The sequence below is a fragment of the Ranitomeya variabilis genome, chromosome 5 (assembly GCF_051348905.1).
Source record: "Ranitomeya variabilis isolate aRanVar5 chromosome 5, aRanVar5.hap1, whole genome shotgun sequence".
Lineage (NCBI taxonomy): Eukaryota > Metazoa > Chordata > Amphibia > Anura > Dendrobatidae > Ranitomeya > Ranitomeya variabilis.
The window spans coordinates 131,262,246-131,281,231 of record NC_135236.1 but is presented as its reverse complement, the minus strand read 5'-3'; the positions used below and the strand labels follow the sequence as shown (position 1 = coordinate 131,281,231).

General features: G+C 49.5%; 1 protein-coding gene across 3 annotated transcripts in view; it reads right to left on the bottom strand.

The window, feature by feature from the left end:
• Window positions 1-18,986, bottom strand: part of LOC143775317 (acyl-coenzyme A thioesterase THEM4-like) — a 494,072-nt gene that overhangs the window by 153,454 nt on the left and 321,632 nt on the right. The window contains exon 1 of one of the 3 annotated variants that reach the window (XM_077263313.1): window positions 5,474-5,578. The exons of 1 other annotated variant lie outside the window; for it this stretch is intronic. Coding sequence is in view for 1 of the 2 variants with exons in the window: in XM_077263312.1 (XP_077119427.1) it covers window positions 5,318-5,415 (98 nt within the window). In the remaining variant the exon portion in view is untranslated. One more of the 3 variants, XM_077263312.1, reaches the window with a different exon arrangement.

Below are 18,986 nucleotides of genomic sequence, written 5' to 3'. Positions count from 1 at the left end.
TAGCGAAAAAACGTTCAAGTGAACGTTTTTTCGTACGTTGCGTCCGCCATTTTCGACCGCGCATGCACGGCCGAAACTCTGCCCCCTCGTCCCCGGACTTTAGACTGGGCAGCGGATGCGTTGAAAAACTGCATCCGCTGCCCACGTCGTGCTACATTTTCACGTGCATCGGTACATCGGCCCGACGCATAGCGACGGACCCGTACCGACGCTAGTGTGAAAGTAGCCTGAGGCATTTAGGACAACATTGGATCATTCAGAGATCCACAATGAACTTCTGGAGTGAGTTTGCTGCACTGAAAGTAAAGGGGCCGAATAATATTGCACACCCCAATTTTCAGTTTTTGAATTTCCACAAAAATTTTAAATAACCAATAAATTTCGTTTAACTTCACAATTGTGTTCCACTTGTTGTTGATTCTTCACCAAAAAGTTACATTTGGTATCTTTATGTTTGAAGCATGATATGTGGGAAAAGGTTGAAAAGTTCCAAAAGTGCCCCTGCTCTCCCAGGATGTATGTAGCGGAGGGGCCCCTGCTCTCCAGGGATGTATGTGGCTGAGGGGCCCCTGCTCTCCAGGGAATTGTGTGGCCGAGGGCCCCTGCTCTTCCGTAGAGTGCATGTAGATGAGGGACTTCTGCTCTCCCATAATGTATGTGGCTGAGGGGCACCTGCTCTCCAGGATTGTATGTAGCTGAGGGGCCCCTGCTCTCCAGGGTTGTATGTAGCCGAGTGGCCCCTGCTCTCCCGTGATATATAAGCTGGAGGAACCCCTTCTCTACCGGGGTGTATATGGCCGAGGGGCCCCAGCTCTCCAGGGGTGTATGTAGACGAGTGGCCCCTGATCTCTTGTGATATATTGGCCTGAGGGGCCCCTTATCTCCCGGAGTGTATATGGATGAGAGGGCCCTGCTCTCCAGGGATGTATGTGGCCGAGAGGCCCCTGCCATCCCTGGGTGTATGTGGCTGAGGGGCCCCTGCTCTGCCGGGGTTAATGTTGTTGAGGGGCCCCAACTCTCCTGGGGTGTATGTGGCTGAGGGGCCCCTGCTCTCCCCGGGTGTACGTGGCTGAAGGGCCCTTGAACTCCTGGGGTGTATGTGGATGAGGGGCCTCTGCTCTCCCGGGATGTATGTGGCTGAGGGGCCCCTGATCTCCTGCGATGTATGTAGCTCAGGGGCCCTGCTCTCCAGGGTTGTATGTAGCCGAGTGGCCCCTACTCTCCCGTGATATATAAGCCGAAGGAACCCCTTCTCTCCCAGAATGTACGTGGCTGAGGGGCCACTGATCTCCTGGGATGTATACGGCCGGCGTCACACTGGCGAGTTTTACGGACGTATGAGCGCAGAAAATACACCCGTAAAATACGCATTACACACGGCCCAATGATTCTCTATGGCCCAGCTCCTATCAGCCGTATTTCACGAATCCGTATTATATGGTCTTCTACGGCCGTAGAAAATCGCAGCATGCTGCGTTTGTCACCGTATTGCGCAAAAAAATCACCAATGAAAGTCTATGGGGGGCGAGAAAAATACGGATTACACACGGACCATGTGTGTGACTTGCGAGAAATACGCATCGGTGTTCTATAGAAAACCCGGTAATTCAATTGCCGGCTTTTCATTTCTCCTTCACAAATCATACAGTAAACCATCTCATATCCCTTTTTTTTTGCATATTCCACACTACTAATGTTAGTAGTGTGTATGTGCAACGTGCAAAATTTGGGCGCTGTAGCTTGTAAAATAAAGGGTTAAATCGCGGAAAAAATTGGCGTGGGCTCCCGCGCAATTTTCTCCGCCAGAGTGGTAAAGCCAGTGACTCAGGGCAGATATTAATAGCCTAGAGAGGGTCCATGGTTATTGGCCCCCCGGCTAAAAACATCTGCCCCCAGCCACCCCAGAAAAGGCACATCTGGAAGATGTGCCTATTCTGGACACTTGGCCTCTCTCTTCCCACTCCCGTGTAGCGGTGGGATATGGGGTAATGAAGGGTTAATGTCACCTTGCTATTGTAAGGTGACATTAAGCCAGATTAATAATGGAGAGGCGTCAATTATGACACCTATCCATTATTAATCCAATAGTCCAAGCAGTGCTCCTGCCTGTAAAACCCCCGGGAATTAATGGATTGCAGGGGAATGACCTGTAGTTACCTTGAGTTGCGGCGATGCGCCCTCTGCTGGATGTCCTCATGAATTGGAGCCTTGGAAAAGTTCCCACGCTCGAGTTCATATGAGGACATCCAGCAGAGGGCGCCTCACCACAACTCAAGGTAACTACAGGTCACCCCGCTTTCCATTCATTCCCCGGGGGTTTTACAGGCACGAGCACTGCTTTAGCAGAGCTCCTGGCTGTAAAATGATTTAACCCCTTCAGATGGATTTACTTTGTGGGACTTGATCTGAGCGACGGAAGGTATGAGATATTGTTGTTATTTTATTTTTCCTTTGTTACAGAATGAGGGTCTTCAGGTGGATTACCAGTATAATAAAATATTACAACACCCTGTGTCTTTATTTCATTAAAATACTTTGTAATAATGTGTGTGTTTTATTAACCATTTCGTACTATTGGATTAATAATGGATAGGTGTCATAATTGACGCCTCTCCATTATTAATCTGGCTTTAATGTCACCTTACAATAGCAAGGTGACATTAACCCTTCATTACCCCATATCCCACCGCTACACGGGAGTGGGAAGAGAGAGGCCAAGTGCCAGAATAGGCGCATCTTCCAGATGTGCCTTTTCTGGGGTGGCTGGGGGCAGATGTTTGTAGCCGGGGGGGGCCAATAACCATGGACCCTCTCTAGGCTATTAATATCTGTCCTCAGTCACTGGCTTTACCACTCTGGCGGATAAAATTGCGCGGGAGCCCACAACAATTTTTTCCGCCATTTAACCCTTTATTTTACAAGCTACAGCGCCCAAATTTTGCACATACACACTACTAACATTAGTAGTGTGGAATATGCAAAAAGAAAAAGGGATATGAGATGGTTTACTGTATGTAAACCATGTCTCATATCATGTCGGGTTTGTGCAGGAGAAATGAAAAGCTGGCAATTGAATTACCGGCTTTTCACATATCTTGCGCTGAATTAAATATAAATACAGTATATATATATATATATATATATATATATATATATATATATATATATATATATATATATGTGTGTGTGTCTCAATGACATATATATATATATATATATATATATATATATATATATACTGTATATATGTTTTAACGAACATTTGAGCACATAAATCCATTAGATGTCGGTTTTGCAAGCCTGCGAGAAAATATCGCAGTACGGATGCCATACGGAGGATGCCATGCGCAAAATACGCTGTCACACCCTGCCTACGGATGACATACGGATCACTATTTTGGGAACAGTTCTGCGTATTACGGCCGTAATAAACGGACCATATTTACATACGCTGAGTGTGACGCCGGCCTAAGGTTGAGGGGCCCCTGCTCTCCCGTGATATATAAGCTGAAGGAACCCCTTCTCTCTCGGAATGTATGTGGCTGAAGGTCCCCTGATCTCCTGGAATGTATAAGGTTGAGAGGCCCCTTCTCTCCCGGGGTGTATGTTGCCGAGTGGCCCCTTCTCTCCTGGGGTATATTTGGAGAGGGGCCTCTGCTTTCCCGGGATGTATGTGGCTGAGGAGACCCTGCTCTCCCAGGATGTATGTAGCTGAGGGGCCCCTGCTCTCCCAGGATTTATGTAGCTGAGGGGCCCCTGCTCTCCCAGGATTTATGTAGCTGAGGGGCCTCTGCTCTCCCAGGATCTATGTAGCCGAGGGGCCCCTGCTCTGCCGTGGTGTATGTAGCCGAGGGGACCTTTCTCTCCCGGGATGTATGTGGCTGAGGGGCCCCTGCTCTCCCAGGTTGTATGTAGCAGAGTGGCCCCTACTCTCCTGTGATATATAAGCTGAAGGAACCCCTTCTCTCTCGGAATGTATGTGGCTGAAGGGCCCCTGATCTCCTGGAATGTATAAGGTTGAGAGGCCCCTGCTGGTGTATGTTCTGAGTGGCCCCTGCTCTCCCGGGATGTATGTGGCCAACGAGACCCTGCTCTCCCAGGATCTATGTAGCCGAGGTGCCCCTGCTCTCCTGGGATGTATGTAGCCGAGGGGCCCCTGCTCTCCTGGGATGTATGTGGCTGAGGGGCCCCTGCTCTCCTGGGATGTATGTAGCCGAGGTGCCCCTGCTCTCCTGGGATGTATGTGGCTGAGTGTCCCCTGCTCTCCCAGGATGTATGTGGCTGAGGGGCCCCTGCTCTCCCGGGATGTATGTGGCTGAGGGGCCCCTGCTCTCCCGGGATGTATGGGGCTGAGGGGCCCCTGCTCTCCCGGGATGTATGGGGCTGAGTGTCCCCTGCTCTCCCAGGATGTATGTGGCTGAGGGGCCCCTGCTCTCCCAGGATGTATGTGGCTGAGGGGCCCCTGCTCTCCCAGGATGTATGTGGCTGAGGGGACCCTGCTCTCCCGGGATGTATGTGGCTGAGGGGACCCTGCTCTCCCGGGATGTATGTGGCTGAGGGGACCCTGCTCTCCCGGGATGTATGTGGCTGAGGGCCCCTGCTCTCCCGGGATGTATGTGGCTGAGGGGCCCCTGCTCTCCCGGGATGTATGTGGCTGAGGGGCCCCTGCTCTCCCGGGATGTATGTAGCCGAGGTGCCCCTGCTCTCCCGGGATGTATGTGGCCAACGAGACCCTGCTCTCCCAGGATCTATGTAGCCGAGGTGCCCCTGCTCTCCTGGGATGTATGTAGCCGAGGGGCCCCTGCTCTCCTGGGATGTATGTAGCCGAGGGGCCCCTGCTCTCCTGGGATGTATGTGGCTGAGGGGCCCCTGCTCTCCTGGGATGTATGTAGCCGAGGTGCCCCTGCTCTCCCGGGATGTATGTGGCTGAGGGGCCCCTGCTCTCCTGGGGTGTATGTGGCTGAGGGGCCCCTGCTCTCCTGGGGTGTATGTAGCTGAGTGGCCCCTGCTCTCTCGGGGGGGGGCTACAAGGTTGAGGGGCCAGTGACCTCCCGGGATGTATGTGGCTGAGGGGCCCCTGCTCTCCCGGGATGTATGTGGCTGAGGGGCCCCTGCTCTCCCGGGATGTATGTGGCTGAGGGGCCCCTGCTCTCCTGGGGTGTATGTAGCTGAGTGGCCCCTGCTCTCTCGGGGGGGGGCTACAAGGTTGAGGGGCCAGTGACCTCCCGGGATGTATGTGGCAGGGGAGACCCTGCCCCCGGGATGTATGTAGATGAGGGGCCCCTGCTCTCCCGGGGTATATGTGACCGTGGGGTACCTGTGTTGCTGGGGTGTATGAAGATGGTGGACCCCTGAGCTCCCGGAACTGCTGTGTGTGCTTGGGTTTACGGCTCTGAACGTTTCTCTCAGTGACATAGACGGCAGCAGGGATAATCGCGGAATGTGCAGCGATCTTCGGCTGCAGACACCTCACCTGGGTAGCGTCTAGATCAGAGTTGGGTAAATGCTAGAGTGTATGGGCGCCTTCCAGGTGTGACGTCATTTCCGGGGCGTGTCCTATCGGCAGGGGGCGTGTTCTGAGTTCACATCATGGGCGTATTCTCTATTTACCAAGGCGGCAAAGGAAAGCAGCATGGCAATGGTAGCTTGTGGACGCCGACTTGGATTTAGCCTCTACCATGGAGGTCAGTGGTTTCAGGGTGAAAAATGCTATTTGCTGATCGTTATTGGGGGAGGCCCTGTGGTGGTCGACCTACTTGTCTGTGTGGGGGGGCGACCTGCGGTGGGATTTTGGGGGGTTCTGGCTATTGTGGGGGGACCCCTGCGGTGGGATTTTGGGGGGGTGCTGCTGCTGGCGGCTATTGTGGGGGGGGACCCCTGCGGTGGGATTTTGGGGGGGTGGGGGTGCTGCTGGCGGCTATTGGGGGGACCCCTGTGGTGGGATTTTGGGGGGGTGCTGCTGGCGGCTATTGGGGGGGACCCCTGCGGTGGGATTTTGGGGGGGTGCTGCTGGCGGCTATTGGGGGGGACCCCTGCGGTGGGACCCCTGCGGTGGGATTTTGGGGGGTGCTGCTGCTGGCGGCTATTGTGGGATTTTGTGGAGGGGGGGGACTGCTGCTGGCTGTTGTGGTGGACCCCTGTGGTAGGCGACCTGCCTGTGTGAGGGGGGCGACCTGCTGCAGGCTATTGGGGGGGACCCTTGTGGTGGGGTTTGAGGGCGACATGCTTGTGGTCGGGTTTTGGGAGGGCGTGACCTGCTGTCTATTGGGGGGACCCTTGTGGTTTAATGTGGGGGACGACCTGCTTGTGGGGGGAGACCTGCTGAAAGCTATTGGGGGACCCCTGTGGTGGGATGTGGGGAGGTGACCTGCATGTGAGGGGTGACCTGCTGCAGGCTATTGGGGGGACCCCTGTGGTGAGATTTGAGGGCGACCTGCTTGTTGGAGGCGACCTGCTTGTCGTGGAATGTGGGGAGGCGACCTGCTGCTGGCTATTGGGGGGATCCCGTGGTGGGATTTGGGGACGACCTGCTGCTTTCTGATGGAACCCTTTTATTGGGGGGTGAAGCTGCTTACTGGAGGATCCATTTTATTGGGGGGCAACCTGCTTATGGGTTGATATTTGGGGGGCTGATGAGGGTTTAAGCTGGGTGGGGGGGTGGACATCCGAAGGGGGATGTGCTGGGTGGGGGGTCCGCGTCCGATGGGGGTTGGACGTCCGCATCTGGGGGTTGGACGTCCGCATCTGGGGGTTTGTGCTGGGTGGGGGGGTCTGCGTCCGATGGGGGTTTATGCTGGGGGGGTGTCTGATGGGATTTATGGTTGGGGAAGGGGGCGTCATATTTGGATTTACGCTTCAGGGGAGGGAATTTCTGGTGGGCTTTTGATTTATGCTGTGGGGTCCGCTGGTTAATGTGAGGTGGAGGTTTCTGACTGGGGGAGCGAGGATATGCTGTGTGGCCCTCTGGTTGATGTGGGGGGGCTAATGCTTCATTGGGGTACACAAAAAAAACATGGGTGTATGCTGCTTATGCTATGCAAAAAAAGAAAAATTAGGTATTTCCCTGTAGAGGAGGCCACACCACCAACTGGCACGCAGCTAATCCGTTTTAGCTTAATGTCAGTAGGAGGCAGACATGGGTCTGGACCGCCCAGCCCAGTTTCTGACTTAGGTTTTGGGGGGTTTTTTTATTAACGATTTTTCTTATTAATTTTTTTTTTTTTTTTTTTCAGATACGGCTTTTGAGGGCGACAGTGGAATTGTCACTCTAATCTCCCACCTAGTATTGTCACTACCGTATCATCTGTGGTCTGCTAGGCAAGGCCCTAACACATCAAGAGTGTTTGTGGTTCCCCAGGGGATGGTCCATGCCACGAATCCCCCTATCCTCTCGCCCCCCCAGAGCCAGATAGAGTAGGGAGGGAAGACGAATCCGTTATGTGCCAGTCTGCGTCCAGGTTATTCCATGCCCATCTTCATCATCGGTCTGCGAAGAATGATTTGTGATCTTCAGGACAGGTATATCCTATCAGGCAGTGAGGGGGCTACTTTAAAAAAAAAAAAAAAAAAAATAGAAAGGACAGGACAAATATGTCCTAGTTTTCCCCTGAGCAATATGGACGTCTCCTGGGGAAACCTTCCTATTCATGCATCCTCCATGTTTTCCAGAGGCTCCTGTGACCCTGCTCTTAAAATATCCAGGCTTCGGTCTAGGCCTTCTCTGGTGGCCGGTCCACACCGCCAGTGCCCTGAACAATCATGCACGCCAACTTTCGAGTGCGTCCTACTCTGCGCCTATCAGTTTAAGAGTACTTCACTTCTGCAACAGAGGACTAAAGTCTGCCTCCCAAGAGATTTGCTGTTCAATTTTGGTTGTTTTGGAAACGTTCTGTCCAAAAAACCGACGGGACAACTCTCCGACCCGCCAGGAAAAGACGAGACCTTCCTTTAGGCCAGCCCCCTCCTGGCATCCATGAACCCACCAGCACTGGTCTACTAGGCCTGGATCTAGCAGACTCTCTTCGACATGATGGGGCGTTCCCATCTGAGGCGCCCTCATCTGAGGTGCCCTCTGGTGGATGAACTCCTATGAACTCGAGCGTGGGAACTTTTCCAAGGCTCCAGTTCATGAGAACATCCACCAGAGGGCGCCTCACCGCAACTCAATGTAAGTACAGATCACTCAGATTTCCTTTCATTACCCGGGGATTACAACCACGAGCGAGTGCTTTAGCGCAGCTCCTGGCTGTAAAATAATTAACCTCTTCAGATGGATTACCTCGTTGGACGTGACAGATCATCGGAAGGTATGTATCTTGTGGGTTTATTATTTTGCCAAGCGAAGGTCTTCTGATGAATTGAGAGAACAATAAAATACTAAAACAACCTGTGTGTTTATTTCATTAAAATAATTTTTAATAATGTGTGTGTTTTTTAACCCTTTCAGACAATTGGATTAATAATGGATAGGTGTCATGATTGACGCCTCTCCATTATTAATCTGGCTTAATGTCACCTTACAGTAGCAAGGTGACATTAACCCTTCATTACCCCATATCCCACCGCTACACGGGAGTGGGAAGAGTGGTCAAGTGCCAGAATAGGCGCATCTTCCAGATGTGCCTTTTCTGGGGTGGCTGGGGGCAGATGTTTTTAGCCACGGGGGGCCAATAACCATGGACCCTCTTCTGGCTATTAATATCTGCCCTCAGTCACTGGCTTTACCACTCTGGCGGAGAAAATTGCGCGGAGCCCACGCCAATTTTTTCCGCCATTTAACCCTTTATTTTAGCTACAGCACCCAAATTTTGCACATACACACTACTAACATGTGGAGTATGCAAAAAAAAGGGGGATATGAGATGGTTTACTGTATGAAAACCATGTCTCATATCCTGTCGGGTTTAGGCAGGAGAAATGAAAAGCCGGCAATTGAATTACCGGCTTTTCACTAACACCGCTGCGTATTTCTCGCAAGTCACACTGCTGGTATGGAATCCGTATTTTACTCGCCCCCATAGACTTTCATTGGCGTTTTTTTTTGCGCTATACGGTTACAAACGCAGCATGCTGCGAGTTTCTACGGCCGTACAAGACCGTATATTACGGATGCGTAATATACGGCTGATAGGAGCAGTCCCATAGAGAATAATTGGGCCGTGTGTAATGCGATTTTTACGGACGTATTTTCGGCGCTCATACGTCCGTAAAACTCGCTAGTGTGACGCCGGCCTCAGGCTGGTTTCACACCAGCGTTCGGCAGGGCTGCGGATGGCTGCCTTCTTCCTCCATTAAGGCTACTTTCACATTAGTGTCGTGTGACGCACGTCTCAATGCGTCGTTTTGGAGAAAAAAAATGCATCCTGCAAAGTTGCCTGCATGATGCGTTTTTTTTCTCCATAGACTTACATTAGCGACGCGTTGGGACGGATGCGTCGTGTTTTGGTGGACCGTCGGCACAAAAAAACGTTCCATGTAACGTTTTTTCGTGTGTCGCATGCGCGGCTGAAACTCCGCCCCCTCCTCCCCGGATTTCACAATGGGCCAAGGATGCGTTGTAAAACTGCATCCGCTGCCCAAGTTGTTCTACATAAAACACACTGTCAGGTCGGGCCGACGGTTTGCGACGTCCAGTACCGACGGACTAGTGTGAAAGTGGCCTAAGCCCCGCTCACTGCCACACCTCTTCAATAAAGTGTATCGTATCATATCTTCAGTTCCGCCTACAACTACATACGTCCAGCATACCCTATCTTTAACATTGGGTACGCAGGCCAAGCGGATGCCTCCGCATACGTTGTTTTAACGCTGCACCGACCGCAATAAAATGCAACATGTTGCGTTTGACGCAGTTCAGCGCATCGGCAAAATGAGGCATGCCTGCGTACCCAATGTTAAAGATAGGGGACGCATGCAGACGTAGGCGGAGTTGAAGGAAGAGGTGCAGCAGTGGGTGGGGCTTAACGGAGGAAGAAGGCTGGTGTGAAACCAGCCTTAGGCCGGCGTTTTAAACGGCCGAGTGCAATGCGATAAAAAATCGCATTGCACTCGGACCAATGTTAACATATGGGGCAGCTCCCAGCAGCCGACTTTTTGTCGGCCGTTTTCTTCGGTCCGAGACAATCGCAGCATGCTGCGATTGTCTCGGACCGAGGAAAACTCTGGGCTCCCTCGCACCCATATAAGCCTATGGGTGCGAGTGAGACAGCGCACACCACTCGGACATCATCCGAGTGACGTGCGTTAAAAGCGGACCCCAGCAATGGAGGAGATGGAGAAATTTCTCCGCCTACTCCGCAGCTGTGCTCCGATCCTCCCTGTGGGAGAGAATCGGAGCACAGACGCATGACACTCGGGTCCTGCACTGCTGCGAGCAGAAGCCGAGTGTCATTGGCATATCGCATCCGATGATCTCGATGCAATAAGCTAGTGTGACACCGGCCTTAGGCTGGAGTCACACTCAGCGTAAGACAATATGGAACGTATTATACGTCCGTAATACGCCAAAATGTCGCCGTAATCTAGTTCCGTAGTTATTGCGTTGCTTAGGTGTGGTCGCGTATTTAGCGCATGTGCTGTTGCGTGTGTGATCCGTATGGCGTATTTTTCACGCAGCATCACAAAATGGACATTTAACGGTTTTCAGGCCTGCTACTCATTTAAATCATCATTAACAACACTATTTAAAGCCCTCTACAACAGGTGGATCCCTCCCATCTGCCCTATTACTTCGGGAGCTTCTTTTGGCTGTGTTGCTTTCACCTTGCAAACATGTCTGACCATGTGTATTTAAGCACAACTCAGCGGGTGTTACTTCACTGGGTGTTGTCACGTCGCTTTGGACAGCCATATCCGGTCAATGTGGATCCGCGAAGGAGGAGACGAAGATTGTGGGTGCATCCTCTATTGACTCAACGCCAAAGTAAAGGACATTTTCAGAGGCTATATTCAGCTTTGAGGTCACATCCTGCCAAGTTTTGCCTGTATAGTCGCATGACCATCAGGACTTTTGATATGTTGTTGGAGATCTTACGTCCTGGGATCACCTATCAGGACACCAGGATGAGAAAAGCCATCTCTGCTGAGGAGCGTCTGCTCCTAACCTTACGGTATGTATTCCACATTCTCACATACTGTATGTTGATGATATATTTTGGAATGTGTTGGCTTCTAGTAGGTTTATGTAAGCTTAGGTTGACAATATGGCACAAGCACATGACCAAAACTGTGGTTAATGTTGTTTTCAAGTAACCATGGGACCTGTACATTTTAATCTTGTACATAATGTCTTTGTAAATATACTCTACACTTCTGTTTCTTCATGTTTTCTTTGTACTCATGTTTAATACCTTTTTTGGGGGGGGTTTGTCTTTCAGCTTCCTGGCCACAGGCTTGTCCTATGCGGGACTACACTTGGAGTTCCTTATTGGGCGTTCGACCATTTCAGGCATTATTCGGACAACCTGTTTCCAAATATGGGTCAAACTTCATGAAGTTGTTATGCCGGAGCCCAAACAGGAGGATTGGCTAAAAATCGCCAGTGGTTTCAAGAACACTTGTGACTTCCCTAACTGCATTGGAGCTGTGGATGGGAAACATATTAGGGTGCGTAAGCCGCCGAACTCTGGTTCCCAATTCTACAATTATAAGCAGTTTTTCTCTGTAGTTCTGTTAGCTGTTGCTGACAGTAACTACAGGTTTATAATTGTAGACATTGGGGCCTATGGGCGAACTGGAGACTGTAGGGTCTTTAATTCGTCAATAATGGGTCTTCGGCTACGTGACAACCAGTTAAACCTCCCACCACCACAACAACTCCCAGGATCCAATGCGGAAGCAGTGCCTTTTGTTTTGGTTGGAGATGAGGCTTTCCAACTGACGAGGCATGTCATGAGGCCTTATCCCAGGCGCAACCTGGACCACCAGCAGAGGGACTTTCCAGGGCGCGGAGACTGGTGGAATGCGCCTTTGGGATTCTTGTTGCCAAATGGCGTGTTCTCCAGTCTGCCATTCAGCTCAGTGAGGCTACAATCAATGAAGTTATCAAAGCCTGTGTAATTTTACACGCATAAATGATTGTTCCTCACCTAATATTGATGATGACCTCATGATCAATGTGATTAGGCCTTCCCCATATGTCCCTCCTCCGCGTCGACCCCTTTCTGGCCTCAAAGTTCGTAATGTATTTACCAATTATTTTTTGAGTCCTCAAGGTGCTACTCCCTGGCAAGAATATGCAATGTTGTATGTTTAATTTTGAAGAATTTAAAAGTATTGGATTACCCTTTAAAAACATCTGTCTGTTGTTTTTCATTAGGCTCATAACCATATGTAAATTATCGTGTGTGTGTGATGTAATAAGGAATTGTCCACAACCAGATGTTGTTTTTAGGCAAAGTAATTTTTACTTAACTGCCAATTTTTAGGCTGGTTATTGTTTTGTCATAACCTTTTTGGCTAAATAGTTTTGCTGAACCAAATTTTTTTAGGAAAGATAAACATCCAACAACATCAGCATAACAAAGTGCTATGTCAGCACAAACACCCTCAATATTGTCTAACGTAAAAATAAAAAAACAACAAAATGTTTAAAAGAACCCAAAAAACAAAAAAAAAAGAAAACAAAAAATCACAAGTCTTGGTAGGTAGGTGGTGGAGATATGGATTGCTCAGGGTCCTCATCAGGTGGCCTTTGTAGGCCCAATTGTCCTGTACTCTGTGAGGATGAGGTAGTGGCTGTAGGAACATTATGCATGGTATGCTGCTGGGCTGTTGGCATATTTTGGTAAGGATTTAGAGGTAACCCCTGATGTTGCTGCCCATATGGCCTGGAATCATAACCAAAACCAAAATGGCCATATTGTCCAAACCCAGGTTGGGACCAGCCACCAGCACTGGGTGTGGACAAGTGGGCATATTGGGATTGTTGACGATATCCGGCAATATGGTACTGTGGTTGGTTGTGGGTTGGGGTTGAGGTGTCGGCTGACGTGGAGGGGGTGCTTCAGATCCCTGTTGAGCATGCATGCCTTGTAATCTCTGAGGCCGCAGGATATTTTGAGGTGACATCTGCCACCGTTCAATAAGCTCCATAAGTTGGTATGGGTTATTTGGGGGGGTGCATGCATCAATAAGGATCTGAAAGCACCCTCTCACACGAAGCCGCAACTCACGTTCTATGGGCCTTAAATACCGGGCAAGGCTCCTTGTAAAGCCCTCCTCCCCATCATCCTCACGAACCCTTGCCAGATAGTTCATCACCCCAGCATCCACGTTTCTCCTGCTTTGGAGGAGCTCTCTCCTGCGGCGAGCACGCTGTGACACGACTGCAGCCTGTGGTGAGCGCACCAGGGCAACAGTAGGGCTGCTGCTGTTTCCAGGGTCATCCTGGCTAGGTGGTGGTGGTGGTGCTCCTGCTGCAAATGCCAACTGTGGGGCCTCTTGCTGTTGTTCTGGCTCTGCTGGAGCTGGCTGGCCAGATGTGGAGGATCCTGGAGGGATGGAGCCTGAGGGAGCAGAAGATGGACCAGCCACCTCTTCGCCTTCACCAACTGGGTCGATGACCAATTCTGAGTCAGACCCTGTCTCCCTGTCAGTGAGGTTGGACTGTGTTCTGTAAAGAAAAATTTTTTTGAGTACAAATGTTTATTGTTCACATTTTTGGGGGGAAACCAAAAAGGGGTTGTGATGTTTGTACTTACGGCCTGAGGTCCATGCTGGGGTTTAAAAAAGTGAGCCGGTCAAAATAAATTTTTTATTTTTTTTTTTTTAGGTGCGCTTGCCCCACTCCTCTCCCGCTACTGCCTCTCCCTCCTGTATTGGTTGCGGATGCTCCGCCATCTGGTTGTAACATCACCCACTGAAACAACAAATATTACACACATTGATTAACCCATTAGGCAGAGTCGTCACACAAGGTGTAATTGTCTACACATATTTTAGTGTAGCATAGGAATATGCATTTGGAGAATACATTTATTAGTTAATTTTAAAACATAAGACAATTCTAAAGTAAGGCCACAAGGACAGAGTCTGCTACCCTCTATCCCAGAAAGAACAATTACTGGCAAACAATGTTATTAAGGGACATCTGTTACAAACATTAATGAAAGCCGTTTATCATGTCCAACACCATGTACAGTACATACTGGTGTGCTTTACATTAATTTTGGGAATCATTAATAAATTCATGTTTTAAAATTCAAAGTACTAAGGTCCTGCTGTTTAACAAGAACATTAAATTTCAAACATGAGTGTACTTACTTATTTGTCGCTGTGCCTCGTGTGGCTGCTGCTCATAATGTGGGAAGAGGGACCCACACACACTCCTCCATGCTGCATCTTTTTGGGCCCTGTTGGCATAGTTGGGATCCCAGATAACAGGCCTTTCTTGCACCAATATGATGAGGAGATCAACATTTATGATGTGTGCCATCTTGAAGATCTCACTCCGTGGAGGCGTGCAGCAGACTTCCGGGTTCACTGTCTGGCTTTTCCAGCTAATTAGCATGTCTCACCTGCCTGAGGCCTTTGGACATTTCCGGACATCTGCCAGTGAGTTGCGTATTTCTCGCAAGTCACACTCATAGTCCGTATGCATTCCGTATTTTACGCTCTCCCATAGACTTTCATGGGCGTATTATTTGCGCAATACGCTGACAAACGCAGCCTGCTGCGACTTACTACGGCCGTAGAAAGCCGTATAATACGTCGCCGTAATATACGGCTGATAGGAGCAGCCCCATTGAGAATAATTGTGCCGTTTGTTTGGCGAGTTTTACGGACGTATTTTCTGCGCTCTTACGTCCGTAAAACTCGCTAGTGTGACTCCAGCCTTAGACAGGTAAACCACTTTTGAAACCATGTTCACTTGTACAAGCTCTTAGCCCCTTAGTGACGGTGCCAATTTTTTTTAAATCTGACCAGTGTCACTTTTATATAGTAATAACTCTGGAATGCTTCAACATCCCATTAATTTTGAGATTTTTTTTTTTTTCGTGACATATTAGACTTTATGATAATGGTAAACTTGGGTTAAAATGTTTTGCCTTATTTTGTAAAAAATCAGAAATTTTAAAAATATAAAAAAAAATAGAAATTTTGAATGATTTTCCCTTTAAAGGGAACCTCCCCCCCCCAGGCGTTTTTAACTAAAAGAGCCACTTGTGCAGCAGTAATGCTGCATTCTGACAAGGTGGCTCTTTTAGTTCTGGGTGCTGTAACTGCCAAAATGATCAGTTTTATAATTTGTCAGAAATACCTTGTCTTCAGTCAAGGAGGCAGGCGTTTCCCCCCCTGCTGCAGACGCCACACAGCCGTCACTCACATCTTCATGGCGCCGGGCACCGCCTCCTCACCGCTATGTTGAAATGATGCGGCGCCTGCGCTCTTTTCTCCTGCCTTGGGCAGGCGCAGTGAGCGCTGGCCGTCTGTGCGTACGTACGCCCTGTTTGCGAATCCCAGCCCCACAGTGTCTTATGATTTATTCATACTTTGGGGCTGGGATTCCTGGGCATGCGCATTGCGTATCTAAGCCTCACCCTCTCCCACCACCTGCTACAGCGTGTGCGTCCTCAGGTGATCCCTCCTCCGTGCAATCGCCTGGAACCTTGCCAAATCCTCACAGCTTGTGTGTGTGTGTGGCAGGCGGTGAGAGAGGGTGAGAGGCTTAGACACGCAATGCGCATGCTCAGGAATCCCAGCCCCGTAGTATGAATAAATAATAAGACACTGCGGGGCTGGGATTCACAGGCAGGGCGTACGTATGCACAGACGGCCAGTGCTCACTGCGCCTGCCCAAGGCAGGAGAAAAGAGCGCAGGCGCCGCATCATTTCAAAACAGCGGTGAGGAGGCGGCGCCAAGAAGATGTGAGTGACGGCTGTGTGGTGTCTGCAGCAGGGGGGAAAGGCCTGCCTCCTTGACGGAAGACAAGGTATTTTGGACAAATTATAAAACTGATTATTTCGGCAGTTACAACACCCAGAACTAAAAGAGCCACCTTGTCAGAATGCAGCATTACTGCTGCACAAGGTGGCTCTTTTAGTAAGAAATGCCTGGGGGGGTGACAGGTTCCCTTTAAGGCCGGAGTCACACTAGAGAGGAATACGGACGAGTGCTATGCGAGAAAAAAAATCGCATAGCACTCGGACCAATGTTAATCTATTGGGCAGCTCCCATCACTTTTTTTTTTTTTCACGGCCGTATTATATGTGCGAGTGAAATTGCAGTATGCTGCGATTTGCACCGTATATCAGCCGAGACTTGCCAATGAAAGTCTATTTGTGCAAGAAAAATTCGCACCACACCGGCCATCAGTGTGACTTGCGAGAAATACACAACGGTGTCCTTTGAAAGGCCGACAACTCAGGTGCAGTGTACAGTAAAATCACACTGACAGCTTACAATAGAATAGATATATACACATAGTATAGGTGTGTATAAAATCTAAAGAGATACACTACAGACCAAAACTTTGGACACACCTTCTCATTTAAAGATTGTACAATTTTCATAGTCATGAAAATACAGAAAATTCACACTGAAGGCATCAAAACTGTGAATTAACACATGTGGAATTATATACTTAACAAAAAAGTGTGAAACAACTGAAATTATGTCTTATATTCTAGGTTCTTCAAAGTAGCTACCTTTTGCTTTGATGACTGCTTTGCCCACTCTTGGCATTCTCTTGATGAGCTTCAAGAGGTAGTCACCGGAAATGGTTTTCACTTCACAGGTGTGTCCTGTCAGGTTTAATAAGTGGGATTTCTTGCCTTATAAATGGGGTTGGGACCATCGGTTGTGTTGTGCAGAAGTCTGGTGAATACACAGCTGATAGTCCTACTGAATAGACTGTTAGCTGCTTTGTTTCTTGACATAATACAAATTCTAAGTAAAGAAAAATGAGTGGCCATCATTACTTTAAGAAATGAAGGTCAGTCGGTCCGAAAAATTGGGAAAACTTTGAAAGTGTCCCCAAGTGCAGTGACAAAAACCATCAAGCGCTACAAAGAAACTGGCTCACATGAGGACCGCTCCAGGAAAGGAAGACCAAGAGTCCCCTCTGCTTCTGAGGATGTTTATCCGAGTCACCAGCCTCAGAAATTGCAGGTTAAAGGGAACCTGTCACCCCGTTTTTTCCGTATGAGATAAAAATACTGTTAAATAGGGCCTGAGCTGTGCATTGCAATAGTGTATTTTGTGGACCCCGATTCCCCACCTATGCTGCCGAAATACGTTACCAAAGTAGTCGTTTTCGCCTGTCAATCAGGCTGGTCTGGTCAAAAGGGCGTGGTGTCTTCCCCCAGATCTTGCTTAGTTTTCCGTTGGTGGCGTAGTGGTGTGCGCATGCCTAAGGTCCCAAATCCACGCCACAGGGGAGTGAAAAGATCGCGATGTGCTGTATTTCATTGGTGATCGCTCTGCTGGCGCGGCTTCAGGGAAATGGCCGCGGGATGCCGCGCGTGCGCAGAAGGAGATCGCGGCGGCCATTTTCCTGAAGCAGAGTTCGCATCTCGGCTTCAGGAAAATGGCCGCCGCGATCTCCATCTGTGCACGCGCGGCATCCCGCGGCCATTTTCCTGAAGCCACGGCCAGCAGAGCGCCGCTTCTGCGCACGCGCGGCCAAAGGAAGATGGCCGCGCTCACCGATCACCAATGAAATACAGCACATCGCGATCTTTTCACTCCCCTGTGACGTTGATTTGGGACCTTGGGCATGTGCACACCACTACGCCACCAACGGAAAACTAAGCAAGATCTGGGGGAAGACACCACGCCCTTTTGACCAGACCAGCCTGATTGACAGGCGAAAACGACTACTTTGGTAACGTATTTCGGCAGCATAGGTGGGGAATCGGGGTCCACAAAATACACTATTGCAATGCACAGCTCAGGCCCTATTTAACGGTATTTTTATCTCATACGGAAAAAACGGGGTGACAGGTGCCCTTTAACAGCAGCTCAGATTAGAGACCAGGTCAATGCCACACAGAGTTCTAGCAGCAGACACATCTCTACAACAACTGTTAGGCCGGGGTCACACTAGACCGTAATACGGACGAGTGCTATGCGATAAAAAATCGCATAGCACTCGGCCCAATGTTAATCTATGGTGCAGCTCCCATCATCCGATATTTTCTCCACCGTATTTCGGATCCGAGGGAACTCGCAGCAGGCTGCGATTGTCAGCGTATCTCGGCCGAGACTCGCCAATGAAAGTCTATGGGTGCGAGAAAAAATCGGATTACACACGGACCATGCGTGTGCATTGCGAGAAATACGCAGCGGTGTTCTATAGAAAAGCCGGTAATTCAATTGCCGGCTTTGCATTTCTCCTTCACAAACCCGACAGGATATGAGACATGGTTTACATACAGTAAACCATCTCATATCCCCCTTTTTTTTGCATATTCCACACTACTAATGTTAGTAGTGTGTATGTGCAAAATTTGGCCGCTGTAGCTGCTCAAATAAAGGGTTAAATGGCGGAAAAAATTGGCGTGGGCTCCCGCGCAATTTTCTCCGCCAGAATGGTAAAGCCAGTGACTGAGGGCAGATATTAATAGCCAGGAGAGGGTCCATGGTTGTTGGCCCCCCCGTGGCTACAAACATCTGCCCCCAGCCACCCCAGAAAAGGCACATCTGGAAGATGCGCCTATTCTGGCACTTGGCCACTCTCTTCCCACTCCCTGTAGCGGTGGGCTATGGGGTAATGAAGGGTTAATGCCACCTTGCTATTGGAAGGTGACATTAAGCCAGATTAATAATGGAGAGGCGTCAATTATGTCACCTATCCATTATTAATCCAATTGTTTGAAAGGGTTAAAAAACACACACACATGATTTAAAAGTATTTTAATGAAATAAACACAGCGGTTGTTGTAATATTTTATTGCTCTCTCATTCCATTTTCAGACCCTCGCTTGGCAAAACAATAAACACACAAGATACATACCCTCTCTGATGAACTGTCACGTCCCACGAG